This window comes from Zonotrichia albicollis, chromosome 23 (assembly GCF_047830755.1).
Source record: "Zonotrichia albicollis isolate bZonAlb1 chromosome 23, bZonAlb1.hap1, whole genome shotgun sequence".
In the NCBI taxonomy this organism is placed as follows: Eukaryota; Metazoa; Chordata; class Aves; order Passeriformes; family Passerellidae; genus Zonotrichia; species Zonotrichia albicollis.
In genome coordinates, this window is record NC_133841.1 from 6150915 (window position 1) to 6166323 (window position 15409).

The 15409-nt window shown below is 55.8% G+C and overlaps 1 protein-coding gene across 4 annotated transcripts; it reads right to left on the minus strand.

Moving 5' to 3' along the window:
- Positions 1–958: 958 nt before the first annotated feature.
- LOC102074442 (vasoactive intestinal polypeptide receptor 1) lies at positions 959–13925 on the minus strand. 4 transcript variants are annotated; one of them, XM_074557843.1, is made up of 13 exons: positions 13355–13925; positions 10782–10848; positions 7407–7514; positions 6558–6667; positions 5654–5751; positions 4592–4724; positions 3860–4013; positions 3352–3412; positions 2990–3056; positions 2790–2881; positions 2415–2544; positions 2143–2184; positions 959–1967 (listed from the first exon to the last, which is right to left on the minus strand). In XM_074557843.1, the coding sequence occupies exons 1-13, from the start codon at positions 13421–13423 to the stop codon at positions 1875–1877; spliced, it is 1224 nt and encodes a 407-aa protein (XP_074413944.1). In that variant the 5' UTR covers positions 13424–13925; the 3' UTR covers positions 959–1874. The 4 variants fall into 4 exon arrangements, with proteins under 4 accessions (XP_074413944.1, XP_074413943.1, XP_074413942.1 ...); XM_074557842.1 differs by having other exon boundaries at positions 10782–10887; XM_074557841.1 differs by having other exon boundaries at positions 10782–10893; positions 13355–13923.
- Between the last annotated feature and the right edge of the window lie 1484 nt (positions 13926–15409).

A 15409-nucleotide genomic window follows, 5' to 3' on the forward strand; every position in this document is an offset into this window, starting at 1 on the left:
AGGGCATGGTCGGTGCTGGGAGCCTTTGGAAAACCTTTCCTGCAGGCTGAGGGGACTGATTCCCAGTCCCCTCCTAGAGCCACCCTGGGCTCCTGTCCTGCAGGGGCTTGAAAGCCCAGCCAACCCCAGAGGGTCATTTGGGGGAATTTATCACCCCAAAACCCCATCTGCAGCTGGAAATGGGTGCAAATCCAGAGATTTTTAAAGTTTAATGGATACAGGCTTTCCCCCTGAGCATCCCCAGTCCTGCTCAGTCTGCTGCTGTCTCATCCCATCCTCACTAATGATGGAGAGGGTTCTCTTCACCTCTGGTCCCTTCCTGGCTGCTGCAGACAGGGATTCATTGACAGCTCCTGAGCTCCTCTGGAGGGTTCCTGATGGTTCAGGGGTTTTTAATGGAACCTCTCCCATCTCACCCCAGATCAGCTCTGGGCCTCTGTTTCCCTCTCGGTGCCCTCCCAGACGGGATCTCTGGAGATCCAGCAGCTGGACAGGGGCCAGCAAGTGGGGTTTATTTAGGGAAGGACACGTGGCACCCAGGCAGGGTGAGAAGCAAGGCTGGGATCGGGTGGCTCCCGTCTCAGGAGCAGGGGAGAGGCCAGGAAGTTTAGAAAAAGGGCATTTGGGGCCTCTCTCGCTCCTGGAGGCACCATTTGGAGGGCAGGAGCTCAGCTGGGAGGGTGAAGGATGTTCATGGTGCTGGAACAGGCTGGGGGCACCCAGAGGGCACCCCAGGACCTTTGGGACAGCTCGTGGTGCCCCCACCTCGAGATCTTCCTCATCTTCCTCCTCCATCTCCTCTCTGCGAGCTTCAGCAGGCAGGGGAAAAGCAGAGATTGCCTGGGAGGTACCTCCAAGAATTCCATCATGGGCAGGGTTTTCATCCTGCAGTGCCCCCAGTCCCAAATCCTCTGGGTTTGTGGAGCAAAATGAGACACTGAAAAGTGAGGCTGGACTTGGAATGAGATTTTATTGGCAAAACCCTTCCTGATCCCCCAGGGACGGCAGGTGAGTCCCATTCCTCAGAGCAAAGGGCTGGCAGAGCTCTCCTGGCAAAGGAACATCTCCAGCTCACTCAACCCACAAGGGAGAAGGGGAAGACTTTTGGGAATGGGGAGGAACTGGGTCCCGAGGCCATTTGGGGGAGTCTCTTGTAGAGTTTTGGGGTTTGGCCTCTCTCTGTGTCCTCCCCCCATCCCCAGGGGGCTCCTGGCTGTGTTTAGGAATCTTCCCAGACAGGAAATTATTTTGTAAACCAAGGAAAGGGGAAAACACCCATCAGTGAATCCCTTCAGTATCAGCACTGCTCCTTTTCCTTCAGTGCAAACAAAACCCACCAGCTGTCCTTGGGTGAAGGATTTCTGTGTTTCCTTCCCAGTTTCAGGCAGAAAAGTGCAGAATTTCCCTTCTCTTTGCCTGGAACTCTGCCCTAAAGCAGTGAGAGCTCTGGGGGTGAGGTGCTACCACAGGGTGCAAGATCCACCAGCACCGAGCATGCAGAGCCTCTCCCATGGTTGTTCCCAACACCCTCTGAGGGTGGCAGACCCAGAACTCCCAAAATCAGGGGGGTTTGGGTCTTTCTGGTTGTTCCCAACACCCTCTGAGGGTGTCAGACCCAGAACCTCAAAAATCAAGGGGGTTTGGGTCTTTCTGGTTGTTTCCTCTGAGGATGTCAAACCCAGAACCCCCAAAATCACAAGGAGTTGGGTCTTTCTGCTTGTTCCCAACACCCCCAAAATCAGAGCAGAGTTTGGGTCTTTCTGGTTGCTCCCTCTGAGGGTGTCAGACCCATAACCCCCAAAATCAGGGTGGTTGGGTCATTCTGGGGCTGCAGCCACGGAGCTGCTGCTCCAGCAGCCCCTCTCCTGTCCTGCTCATGCTGTGAAGTCCTGGGTGGCCAGGTTGAAGACGTTGCTCTCCATGGACCTTTGCCAGGTGCCCCAGTTCCTCCTGATCTCAGCCTGGACCTGCACCAGCGTGGGCAGTGCTGGCACCCAGGGACGCCAGACAGCACCCAACAGAGGGGACTGGGGGGCAAGGGGAGGGGGAACTGTCCCTGCCCACCCCAGCTTTGGGGCACCCTTGAGGTGTCCCCATGCCTGCTGTGGTGCCCGGGGTTGGGGTAAGGGGACACACACTCACCTCCCCATTGAGGAAACAGTAGAGCAGAGCCACCAGGAAGCCCTGGAGAGGACAGGCAGAGCAATTTGCACCCAGGGGAAGGGGCTGGACCCCTCTGTGCTCATCTTCTCCCTGCCCTTACCTCCTTCCACTGGAGAATCAGTGCCAGGTTCTCCAGGCCCTGCCCCAGGTGTTTGGGGGCACCCTCCCCCAAAAGAGGCCAAACCCCCAAGTTCCAGAGGCTCCTGGTGTGATTTGGGATGGGGCCATGGGCCTTTCCCTGCCCTTCTCACCTGGTAGGAGCCCAGCACCAGCTCGAAGTACAGCCGGGCATCCACGCCCACGTGCTCGGGGAAGAGCGCGAACACCACGTAGTGCACCCCGAAGAGGGGGATGAGCAGCAGCGTGGACTTGGTCAGCCTCCTGTGGAGAGGGACAGGGGGCTGGGGGCTCCTGATGCCCCCTCAGACCTCCCCAAAACCTTGGAGAGGTTCTGTGTGAGGGGCAGTTCTTGGAGACTCCAGGGCTGTGCTCTGTACTCCTCCAGGAGGGTCTCTCTGCCCTGGGACCCCGGGGTGGGCACAGCCTTGTCCCCATTCCAGACCCCCGGGTGGCACAGCCCTGTCCCCATCCCACACCCAAGGGTGGGCACAGCCCTGCCCCCTCACATGTACTGCTGCTTGTGGGTTCTGCTGAGGTCCGGACACCGGATCTTCTGTGCCAACATCCTGGTGACGTTGAGGAAGATGAGGAAGTTCACCTGTCCCAGGAGGGAGGCCACGTCTCAGGCCCTGCACAGCCCCTGGATGGGTCCCCTGGCAGTGTGGGACCCTGGCTCTGGAGTGGGACTCTCAGGAACCACACTTACAAATATGGCCAGGAGGATGGGAGCCTTGATCACCCACCAGTACACACTGGAGTAGTCATCCCAGCACCTATGGGGCAGCAGAGGTGGCTCTGGCACCCACGGGGACCCACATGGCCCAGCTGTCCCCTTGCCATTTCTTTGGCCAGACCCCTGACCCCTTTGCACCCCTCTTGCCACAGGACCCACCAGAAAACAGAAATAACACTGAAATGAAGGCTGGCCCAGTCCTCCCCTCCTGAGCATCCATCCCATGCCAGAGGTTCATTTCCCAGCCCTTGGACTGGGATACGTGGCTGGGGTGGCCTAGTCAAGGCCAAGGGACAGTTTGACAACCAGAAAGACCCAACCCCTCCTGCTCTTACCCGTGGTTGTCATACTGGAGCCTGGTGAGAACCCACACCCCGACTGTGACCATGGGGACACCTGCAAGGACAGGACACAGGCAGGGATGGCCACTCCAGTGCTCTGGGAAGCCCCCGTGCCACCCCTCTGTCCTTTGTCCCCAGAAACACATGTCCAGCTCAGTTCTGGATGTGGCAGGAAGGTGACAACCGTCCCACCTTCTCCAGGAGAAGGAAGTGGTGGTGCCGTGTCTGTGTCACTCTCCTGTCCCCATGCTCTTCCATCACACCCAGACACCTGGGATGGGCATTCCCAGCCCCAGGTGGGTGTGGGAAGAAAGGAGGAGCTGTCCTGATGAGGCCACGCTTCCAGCAGCTCTGGGCTCTGGCAGGAGCAGGTGGGTGCCCACCAAGGCCATGCAGGAGATGTTGGGGTGGGGACATGCTGGACTCTGGCCAGGTGGGTCTCGGATCAGGCCATTCCCAGGTGGTTCCTGCCCAGGGATGTCTGGGATGTCCCCAGGCTCACCCCAGCCCATGAGGACGTAGCCCCAGGTGTAGCTCCTGTCGCAGGTGAAGGTGAGCAGCAGCAGCGTCTGCAGGTACAGCCCCTCCACCAGCAGCCAGTAGAAGTTGGCCAGCACTGAGTACTGGAAGAAGGCGATGGCAGCCTTGCAGGTCACCTGCCAGCGGAGGAGGGGACGGCTCAGGGTGCAGCCCAGGGGACTGTCACCCTCCTATCCACCCTCTCGAGGACACCTGTGATGACCTTTCAGTGATGGCCTTTCAGTGCAGCCTCAGGGACTCTGCCCCAGCCCCTCACACCTCCTGCACCAGGTTCTGCTCTGCCTGTGCCCCATGGGCAGGTGACCAAGGTCTGGATCTTTAAAATCCCCATGGTTGTGTCTGTGGTGTTCTCAGTGCTGTGTCTTTGCTCAGGGGTTCCTGTTTTGATTGAAAAGCTCAGATCTGAGCAGTACCTGGTGCTGGTGGGGCTGTGCTGAGCTTTAGCCCCACTGGGGACACCCAGCCTGAGGCCAGAGCAGTTCTGAGCACAGAACATGTTCTGTGCATAGATGGAAATGCAGAAGTGCCGAACATGCCCAGGGCCACCCAGGACAAAATTTCCTCCATCCCACAGCCTCTCTGTCCTCTCTGCAGTGACAAATCCCCCCAGGTGCCACCAGCCCCCTCCCAAGGAGCCCCTGCTGCTCTGCCTGCCATGCTCCAGGGCTGGGGTTTGGAGCACTTTGGGATTTACCGTGGACATTGTGCAGTGGTCAATGGACTCATCCGAGAAGAGCACTCTGTCCTTGATGAACACGGCCGTGCCCCGCAGGATGAAGGAGGTGAAGAAGTGGATGTGGATGGAATTCCTGGTGCAGTGCAGCTTCCTGCAGGAGGGAGAGTTGGGTTGGGCCCAAACACAGGCAGAGAAGGTGCTTTGTTGTCCCCTTCCCTGGGATCACTGCTGGTGATGGTCACAAAGCTCTGGAGAAGCTTTCCTGCTCTAAAATCAGGAAGGGCAGGGTTATGCTGTGTACCATTCACATCCTCTGGAAAAGTTCCTTCACCCAGGATTTTAATCCTGGGAAGCTGAGAAGCCTCAGAGAAAAGGAAAACAATTCTTATCTCATTTGCTTCTCCTGTGTTGTGCTCATGTGGAATGTGTTTGAAGATTGTTTACCCACAGGTGATTGTTCCATTGGATTCTGCTGTGAGTTGTTTTCACTCTTTGGCCAATCAAGGCCAAGCTGTGTCAGACTCTGGAGAGAGTCACAGATTTTCATTATTATCTTTTTAGCATTGTGTAAGTGTCCTTTCTATATTCTTTAGTATAGTATAGTAATATAGTATAATAATATATATATTATTTAATATATATATGAACATAATATTATTATATTATTTAATAATATATATTATCATAGTATAATAATATAATATAATTTAAAATAATATAGTATAATAAAGTAATAAATTTGCCTTCTGAGAACATGGAGTCAGAGGCATCATTCCTGCCTTTGTTGGGACATTTCCCAGCAAATACAATAGTGCTGTGCTTGGGGCTGCTCAAGGACCTTAAGGGAACATCCCAGAAACCTCTGGAGAGCCCAAACCTGCAGCACAGAGACATCTGCAAAACCAGAACCCAAGAGGGTCACCAGGGAAGGACAAGACTGCCATTCCTCTCCTGCATTCCCAGTTTTCCTGTGGGCAGGGATGGGTTCTGGCTGCTCCAGGAGGGGCCAGGCTGGGGGCAGCCGTTCCTGCTGGGATTTGTCCTGTGTCCCTCCAGCCCTGGAGCAGCTCCCAGCCCTACCTGAAGCAGCAGAAGATGCCGATGGCCAGGAGCAGCGCTGCCAGCGACGTGGAGTAGCCACAGGTATAGAGCACCTTCATGGTGACAAAGTGGCCTCTCTGCAAGGGACAGCACAGTGGAGGGAGGGGACAGGGACTGGGAAGGGCTGGTGTGGGGCGAGCAGACAGACAGGAGTGATGGGATAGCCCAGGAGCATCTCCATGGTTCTTTGGCCATGGGGCAGTGTGGGGACACAGGGACATGGGGAAGTGGGGACATGGGGAAGTGGGGACACAGAGCCATGGGGACATGGGGAAATGGAGACATGGGGCCATAGGGACATGGGGAAATGGGGCCATGGGGACACAGGGACATGGGGAAATGAGGCAGTGTGGGGCCATGGGGACGTGGGGCCGCGGGGACATGGAGACGTGGGGCCATGGGGCAGTGTGGAGACATGGGGCCATAGGGACATGGGGAAGTGGGGACCTGGGGAAATGGGGACATGGGGACACAGGGACATGGGGCAGTGTGGGGACATGGGGAAATGGGGACAAAGAGCCATGGGGCCATGGGGCAGTGTGGGGACATGGGGGCATAGGGACATAGAGCTATGGGGACATGAGGAAATGGAGACATGGGGCCTTGGGGACATTGGGAAATGGGGACACTGAGCCATGGGGACAATGGGGACGCTGAGACACGGGGACATGGGGAAATGGGGCCATGGAGCCATGTGGGGACACAGGGACATGGGGGAATGGGGACATGTGGCCATGGGGACATGGGAACACAGGGCCATGTGGGGACACGGGGCCATGGGACCATGAGGCCATAGGGCAGTGTGGGGACATGGAGAAATGGGGCCATGGGGCAGTGTGGGGCCATGGGGACAGATCCCCACAGCCCCAGGGGTCCCACGTGCCTTGGCCTCGGTGTCATTGCTGCTGCCCAGGGTCTCCAGCTGGCAGGCGCTGTGGTAGGGGGGGCTGGGGGGGCTCCAGCCCCACTCGGTGCAGTTCCTCTGGATCAGCCCTGCAGGACAAGGGGGGACCTCAGGGAAGCCATGGGTGTCACCTCTGATGGCACCCCCAAAATGCCCAGCCTGGAACAGACAGAGACAGCAGCGTGGTACCCATGGGCTGTCCCATCCCTCCTGGATCCCATTGCTGCTTCTGGACCCTATCACTGCCCCATCCCTCCCAGACCCCATCCCTCCCTCCCAAATCCCATTGCTACCCCATCCCTTCTGGATCCCATGGCCCCATGCCTGGAGCTGCCAAGAAAGCTTTGGACAGGGTGTGAAAACAGGCACAGATCCCTCCAGGGGAAGGGAATTGGGAATTAAGGCTGTAAAAGTGCTCAGTCATCCTGTGAGGGCTCTATTGAGCCTCTCCTGAGCTGTTTCTGCCCCAAAGCAAACATTTCCCAACATTTCCCGAATTACTCCTGTCTGAAGAAGTGCTGGAATGTTCCAGTGGGAGCTCTGGAGCCTGCTCAGGAGCCCTGGGATGGGAAAGGAGGGCAGTGAGGGGACTGTCTTGGTATCACCAGGATGGAGGATGAGGTCCCCAAGAGCTCCACCCACACAGGGATTAAAGGATTTGGATCCCTGAATCTCTGTTTTCCTGTCGCTGCTGGGGCTGCAGTTTCCACCGAGGATATTTTGGGACAGCCAGGAGCTGTGGGGTCAGAGGGAAGGGCTGGGGTGGCTCTGGGGGCCCTTGCAGGGCAGGTGGGGCCGTGGGATGAGCGATCCCCGCTGGATTCAAACCTTTGGACTTCTTGAAGACGCTCAGGATCTCGGGGCAGGCGACAGCTCGGGACTGGCCCAGGGGCAGGGCTGGCCAGCAGCTGAGCCCGTCCCACTCGGTGGGGCAGCCTGGGGAGGGAGAGGACACCAGGGCAGGGAATCCCTGCTGTGCCTCAGTTTCCCTGCTGGTGCCATCAGCCTCTAAAGCCCTGCAAGCCCCCAGTGCTCCCTCAGCCCAGTTCCCCTTTCCCTTCCCCTTCTCCCCTTCTCCCCTTCTCCCTTCCCCCCTTCCCCCCTTCCCCTTCTCCCTTTCCCCTTTTTTCCCCTTCCCCTTCCCCTTCCCCTTCCCCTTTCCCCTTCCCCCTTCCCCTTTTTTCCCCTTTCCCCTTTTTTCCCCTTTCCTCCTTTTTCCCCCTTTTTCCCCAACCCTTTTTCCCCTTCTCCCTTTCCCCTTTTTTCCCCTTTTCCCCCTTTTCCCCCTTTCCCTCCCCTTTCCTCTTTCCCCTTTTTCCTTTCCCTTTCTTCCTTTTCTCTTTTTTCCTTTTCTTTTTTTCCTTTTCTCTTTTCTTCCTTTTCCCTTTTTCCCTTTTCCCTATTTTCCCTTTTCCCTTTTTTTCCCTTTCCCCCCCTTTCCCCCTTTTTTCCTTTTTCCCTTTTTTCCCCTTTTCCCCCATTCCCTTTCTCTTCCCCTTTCCCCTTTCCCCCTTTCCCCTTTCCCCTTTCCCCTTTCCCCTTTCCCCTTTCCCCTTTCCCCTTTCCCCTTTCCTTTTCGCTTCCTTTTCTCCTTTCCCCCTCCCCTTTTCCTTTTGCTGGAGGCTCAGCTCAGGATGTGTCCCCAAGGACAGAAGGAAGTCGTGCAAGGGTTTCTGCATGACTTAAGATTAAACAACTTTTGCTTTCTTATTCAGGACTGAATTCCTGTTTAGATCATTCTCAATTTTCTGGGGAATGAGCACAGCCAGGCAGACTTGGGGCTGGGGGAATTTGTGATGGGACAAGGAGATCCCAGTGCAGGCCAGCTCCTGTCCCAGCCTCCATCATTAACCCTGCAGATCCACATTATTCATGGAGCCATTCCCAGCAGGGAATGTGGAACTGGACAGGGCTGATGAATTTCCTCTGATTTCAGCCTGGGGGTGGCAGTGCTGGCAGGGAGGGATTTGCATCCACAATGCCAGAGTGGGGCTCGGTTTTTGTTCTGGAGGATCAGGGAAGCGAGCACGGAATTGGGATCATCCCTGAGAGCAGACACTTCATTTCTTGGGGTTGTGGGAGCAGGGAATCCCGGAATGGTTTGGGTTGGAAGGGACCTTAAAACTCATCCAGTTTCACCCCTGCCATGGCAGGGACACCTTCCACGGTCCCAGGCTGCTCCAAGCCCCGTCCAACCTGGCCTTGGACACTGCCAGGGATCCAGGGGCAGCCACAGCTGCTTTGGGAATTCCATCCCAACCCATCCCCACCCTCACAGGGAACAATTCCCAATTCCCAATATCCCATCCATCCCTGTCCTCTGGCAGTGGGAACCATTCCCTGTGCCCTGTCCCTCCATCCCTTGTCCCCAGTCCCTCTCCAGTTCTCCTGGAGCCCCTTCAGGGGCTCTGAGCTCTCCCTGGAACTTCTCCTCTCCAGGTGAGCACCCCCAGCTCTCCCAGCCTGGATCCAGAGGAGCCTTTGGAGCCTCTCCAGGGCCTCCTCTGAAATTTTAGCCCCCATAGTCCAGAGGATACCATGGATATGGTGCAAGAAATGGAAGAGATGGAAGAGGAAAGGCTGGGAGAGCTGGGGGTGCTCGCCTGGAGAGGAGAAGCTCCAGGGAGAGCTCAGAGCCCCTGGCAGGGCCTGAAGGGGCTCCAGGAGAGCTGGAGAGGGACTGGGGACAAGGGATGGAGGGACAGGACACAGGGAATGGCTCCCACTGCCAGAGGGCAGGGATGGATGGGAGATTGGGAATTGGGAATAAGGAATGAGGAGTAAGGAATGAGGAATAAGGAACATGGAATGAGGAATGAGGAATAAGGAATAAGGAATAAGGAATAAGGAATAAGGAATAAGGAATAAGGAATAAGGAATAAGGAATAAGGAGATCCCAGGGCCCTCCCTCCCCGTCCATGGGATCTGAGCCTGTCCTGGAGTCAGGCTCCCCACACTGGTGCAAGCAGGGAAAGGGATGGATGCAGCTCAGGTGGACAGGGGCAGCAGGAGCCCCAGGATTAAACCCAGATATTAATTATGCATTCCCACATCTTGGATATTTTCCTGCAGTGAAGTTCCTTCCCCTTGGCTGGCACAGTTCAGGTTGCAAAATGGACCTTTTCCAATCAATTTGGCTTTTCCCTGCTAAGCTGAAGGATAAATGACATCTCTGCAGAGTTACTTAAGCAATTATGCACCTTCATATGCATTTAGTGCTTAATTTTTCCACTGCTATGAGATGAAACCCCTGGAATTATGCATCCCTTATTCTCCAGGTGACAATTTTTACCTGGGATTTGGGCCATTCCACTTTTGGATGGAAACTGAGATGCAATTTTAAAAAAGGATGTCCAAAAGCAGCACTTGAAAATTGGTTTTTCAACCAGTTAATTCATTTAAAAGCCCAGATATGGGAAAACTGAGTCACTCAAAAAAATGTTTGGCAGTAAAATGTACTGAATTAGGAAGGGGAGCAGATGTGAGGTGGTGACACCACGGAGTGACCCCGGTGCTGGTGGCCACAGGCCTGGCATTGGTGCAGGGGGATGGAGGGGACTCTGCCAGGGGCAGGGACCAATCCAGCACTGCCAAATTCCATGAATCCCTTCCTGGGGGCGTGAGGAGGCTCCAGGGAGAGCTCAGAGCCCCTGGCAGGGCCTGAAGGGGCTCCAGGACAGCTGGGGAGGGACTGGGAACAAGGGATGGAGGGACAGGACCCAGGGAATGGCTCCCAGTGCCAGAGGGCAGGGCTGGATGGGATATTGGGAATTGGGAAATGGAATCATGAAGAGGCTGGGATGGATTTCCCAGAGCAGCTGTGGCTGCCCCTGGATCCCTGGCAGTGTCCAAGGCCAGGCTGGGCAGGGCTTGGAGCAGCCTGGGATAGTGGAAGGTGTCCCTGCCATGGCAGAGGTGGCACTGGGTGGGCTTTGAGGTCCCTCCCAATCCCAACCACTCCAGAATTCCCTAAACCCTCAAGGGTTGAGTTCTGGCTGTTGTTTGCATCCCCCAATCCCCTCTATCCCATCCCAGCAGCATTTCTGGGGCTCTCCAGGGATTCTCCTTGACCTTTCCTTAGTGCTGTTCTCCATCTCCCTGGAAATCCCAAACCCATGCGCGCTCTGCAATCCCCTCCCATGGTCACTGTCCAGGCACCCCTCAGGATTCCCCCCTGCTCCCAGGGAGCTGATCCAGGCTCACCCTGCCCTGCCTGCCCCGGGCTGGGGCTCTCACTCCGGATCCTCTGCAGACATTCCTCCTCCAGCTGCTGGAAGTGGAGCACGATGGAGCAGTCAGGATGAGTCCCCTGCACCTTGGAGAGGGGAAAGGGCAGGCAGGAGAACCATGGAATTGTGGAATTGGAGCCATGGAACTGTAGAAATGGAATAATGGAATTGTAGAAATGGAATAATGGAGTTGGGGCGGAAGGGACCACAAACCCATCCCAGTCCCCACCTGCCCTGGAACTGTGGAATTGGAGTAATGGAATTGTGGAAATAGAAGCATGGAATTGTGGAATTGGAGTAATGGAATTGTGGAGTTGGAGTCATGGAATTACAGAAAGGGAATCGTGGAGTTGGGGTGGATGGGACCACAAACACATCCCAGTCTCCACCTGACATGGAATTATGGAATTGGAGTCATGGAATTCTAGAATTGGAGTCATGGAATTGTAGAAATGGAATAATGGAATTGGGTTGGAGGGGACCACACACTCATACACACTCATCCCAGTCTCCACCTGCCATGGATTTGGGGAATTGGAGTCATGGAATTGTGGAATTGGAGTAATGGAATTATAGAAATGGAATCATGGATTTGGGTTGGAAGGGACCACAAACCCATCCCAGTCCCCCCCCTGCCCTGGAATTGTGGAATTGGAGTAATGGAATTGTGCCCATTCCCTGGTGTTTGTGCCATTCCCACACATCCCTGCCCATGCCCAAGCGACCATGTCCATTCCCATGTATCCCTCCATGCCCATTCCCACATCCCTGCCCATTCCCAAGCATCCCAGCAGGTTCAGGGCTGTCTGGAACAGGGATCTGGTGCACCTGGGTTTGTGTTGCTGATTGTTTCAGTGAGAGGCCAGAGGTGTAGGAGCTGCAGAAACAGAGATGTTTCTGTAAGAGGGATGAGGGCGGATCCCTGAGCTTCCCAACACAGGGAATGTGGCACCTTGGAGCATCCCCTGGCTGAGCCCTGCCCTGTCTTGGCCATGCAGCCGCTCCTCAGGGTCTCCTCACCTCCCCCAGGAGATTTTGTGTCCTTTTCCTGCTGAACACGAGATTTCAAGGGAATTTCAGCCTGGAAAAGGTGTTTTGGAGATGACTCTGGGCACAGTACTGGGAAGGCCCAGGAATTCTGCTCCTCTTCCATCCTGTCAGTGATGGGGGCATGGATGGGGCAGGGGGTTTCTCTCACCCCTCTTGGGCTGCAGAGCTGCTGGGTTTGGTTTGTTATTTATGGCAGCAGGGCCAGGAGCAGGAGCAGGGAATGTGCAGGGCTCTCTTCCGAGCTCCCTGCAGGGCTGGGAATTCCTGCTGTGCCTCAGTTTCCCCACTGGAAGGAGCCTGATGCCATCAGCCTCTAAAACCCTGCAAGCCCTCAGTGCTCCCACAGCCCAGCTTCCCTTCCCCTTCCCTTTTCCCTTTTTTCCCTTTCCCTTTTTTCATTTTCCCTTTTTTCCCTTTCCCTTTCCCTTCCCTTTCCCTTTCCCTTTCCCTTTCCCTTTTCCTTTTCCCTTTTCCCTTTTTTCCTTTTTCCTTTTTTCTTTTCTTTTTTCCTTTTCAATTTCTTCCTTTTCTCTTTTTTCCATTTCCCTTTTTTTCCTTTTTCATTTTCCCTTTTTTCCCTTTCCCTTTTTTTCCTTTTTCTTTTTCCCTTTTTCCCCTTTCCCTCGCCTTCCCCTTTCCCCTTTCCCCTTTCCCCTTTCCCTTTTTTCTTTTTCCCTTTTTATTTTTCCCTTTTCCTTTTCCTTTTTTTCCTTTTCTTTTTTTTAGTTTTCTCTTTCTTCCTTTTCTCTTTTTTTTTTCCTTTTCCCTTTTTCCTTTCCCTTTTTCGTTTTCCCTTTTTTCCCTTTCCCTTTTTCCCTTTCCCCTTTTTTATCTTTTTTCTCTTTTTCCTCTTTTTTCCTCTTTTTTCCTCTTCTTTCCTCTTTTTTCCTCTTTTTTCCCTTTTCCCCCCTTTTCCCCCCCTTTTCCCCTTTTTACCCCCTTTTTCCCCTTTTTGCCCTTTTTTCCCTTCCCCTCCCTCCCCTTTCCCCAGCACAGCCTGACCACCCCAGCGCTGTTTCTCTCCCTCTGGCAGCACAACCGCCCCAGTGCCCACATTTTCACCGGGATTTGGTGCCAGTCATGCCCATGGCCCTGTCCTGGGGGTCACCCGTGGCTGTCCCTGTCCCCTGCACCCCCTGCACCCAACCCCTGTGCTGGGGATGCTCTGTGTGGTGTGGGGTGGAGGACCCGTTCCCAAGGGATCATCCCTGGGACCTGAACCCTCGGGACCTTTGCCCTGGGTCCCAGCAGCACCTTTGTCACCACATTGTCCCCGGGAGCTGTGGGAAAGTCCCAAAGAGGGGCTGGCAGGGCATCCCCCAGGTCTGGAGCATGAGAGATGGGGATGGGATGGGATAATGGGATGGGATAATGGGATGGGATAATGAGATGGGTACCCCCACCCGGGGCAGGAGGACCCCTCACTGCTCCCAACCCCACAGGTGTCTGGCATGGGGGACTCCCGGTGCCCCCCATCCTGTCCCCAGGGTCGCTCACCTGGAGCGTGGGCAGGAGCAGCAGCAGCAGCAGCGAGCGGGGCCGGGGTGTCTGCCAGGGTCCCCCCATGGCTGAGGCAGCGGGGTCCCGTCTCTGTCCCCGAGGAGGGTCTGGGGGCAGCCCGGCTGCTCCTTCACGGCCCGGGGCTCGGGGGATGCCCCTGCACCTCCCTGCCCTCTGCTGTGTCCTGTCCTGTGTCCCGCAGGATCGTTCTCTGCCCCTGTCCCCGCCGTGCTGTCCCTGTCGCCGTCTCTCCGCCGGGCTCCGTGTCACCGCTCGGGGATGCGGAGGCTCCTCCCTCCGCCGGCGTGGATGGAGCAGCTCGGGAGGGACCCCGGGCTGGCGCTGCCCCCCCGGCACCTCGGGACCCCCAGGGGGACACCGAGCCCCTCCCGGCCCCTCGGGGCCGCCGGGATGGAGAACAGCTGGAAAACATCTGGAGAAAGGCTGCGGGAATGGGGTGGGGGGTGCGAAGGTCACATCCCTTGGCGGGGACAGGGACGGTCCCTCCAGCCCTGTCCCCAAGGTGTCTCTGCTGTCCCCAAGGTGGTCCCAGTGGCCCAGGATGGCTCTGCTGTCCCCAGGGTGGCTCTGCTGGCCCCAGGGTGGCTCTGCTGGCCCCAAGCATCACCTGGGCCGTTCTTACAGGAAAAAAAAAAATCTGCATCTGTAAATATATAAATATGGATAAAATCCATATAAATATGTATTGGGAATATGTAAAATAAATCCATGTATAGAATTCTCTCTGCTGGAAAGTCCCAGCCCCCTCAGCAAGGAGAATTTTGACTCAAAAGTCACAATTTTAATTATTTTAGTAATGGGAGCCTCAATTCTGAGGAGAATTTAGGGGTGCTGTACCCAGTTTTGGGGAGACTTTCGGGTCCCCGCTCATTTTTCGGGAGATTATGAGGAAATTTCTCTGGTTCCAAACCCCATTTTTGGGGAAATTTTTGTGGATTCCTGGAGTTCCCACCCAAATTTTAGGGGAGATTTTAGGGGACCCACCCCTGATGTTGTGGGGGGGTGTCTCTGTGGGTCCCATCCCCAATTTTGGGGAGACTTTTGGGAGATTTTTGAATCCCATCCTCAATATTAGGGGACGTTTTTGGGAGTCCCATTCCCCATACCCTTGGGGGAGTGTCCGTGGCTCCCATGCCCAGTTTTGGGGAGAATTTTGGGGGTTTCCTGGGAGCTCCATCCCCAATATTAGGGGGACATGTTTAGAGGTCCCATTCCCAGTTTTGGGGGAGTCTCTGGGTGTCCCATCACCAATTTTGGGGAGACTTTTAGGGTCCCATTTGGGGCGGCCGTGTCTGGTGACAGTGACAGTGGTGATGAGCAGAGGGGACAGAAAAAGGGAAGGGAAGGGAAGGGAAGGGAAGGGAAGGGAAGGGAAGGGAAGGGAAGGGAAGGGAAGGGAAGGGAAGGGAAGGGAAGGGAAGGGAAGGGAAGGGAAGGGAAGGGAAGGGAAGGGAAGGGAAGGGAAGGGAAGGGAAGGGAAGGGAAGGGAAGGGAAGGGAAGGGAAGGGAAGGGAAGGGAAGGGAAGGGAAGGGAAGGAGGATTTGCCTCGGGCACATGGCTGCGGGGTGGCAGCACGGCTCCGGTGGCGGGACCGGTCCTTGTGTCCCCGCCGGTACCCTGGGAATGCCCCCAGAGGCTGGCCCGGGCGTTCCCATCGATCCTGCCGCCAGTTCGGGGTGACTCAGGCGTCTCCAAATCAAAGGAAGTCACTGACAGGGCTCTTCCTGCAGGTGACAAACGCTCATTGAGGGAGGGCTGGGATCGCCGACTGTGCCGCCTCCATCCCACCGGGATGTGCCAGTGCCAGCTGCCTCCCCGCCCCTGCCAGCTGCATCTTGTGGGCTTTTCCTCTATGGAAGGAGATAAATCTGGGAAGAGGAATTCCGAGGAAGAGGAGGCTGGTGACAGCTTGGGGACGATGACGATCAAAGCAGTGGCAGCGTGAGACCTCCTGGGAAGGGAAACGGGATTTTTGTGGTTATAGTTCAAAATAATTATAGTTCATAAATATGCAACAGGCTGTTGCTTTA

What these genes read in the sequence shown, in the direction of transcription:
- LOC102074442 (XM_014273790.3), bottom strand. Translation starts at nt 6,231, where the DNA reads ATGCCCCCATGTCCCCACACTGCCCCATGGCCCCATGGCTCTTTGTCC. An exon ending in GGCATCTTCTGCTGCTTCAG is followed by an intron (nt 4,725 to 5,653) that starts GTAGGGCTGGGA and finishes TCCCTCCTGCAG; the next exon opens with GAAGCTGCACTGCACCAGGA. An exon ending in ACCACTGCACAATGTCCACG is followed by an intron (nt 4,014 to 4,591) that starts GTAAATCCCAAA and finishes CTCCGCTGGCAG; the next exon opens with GTGACCTGCAAGGCTGCCAT.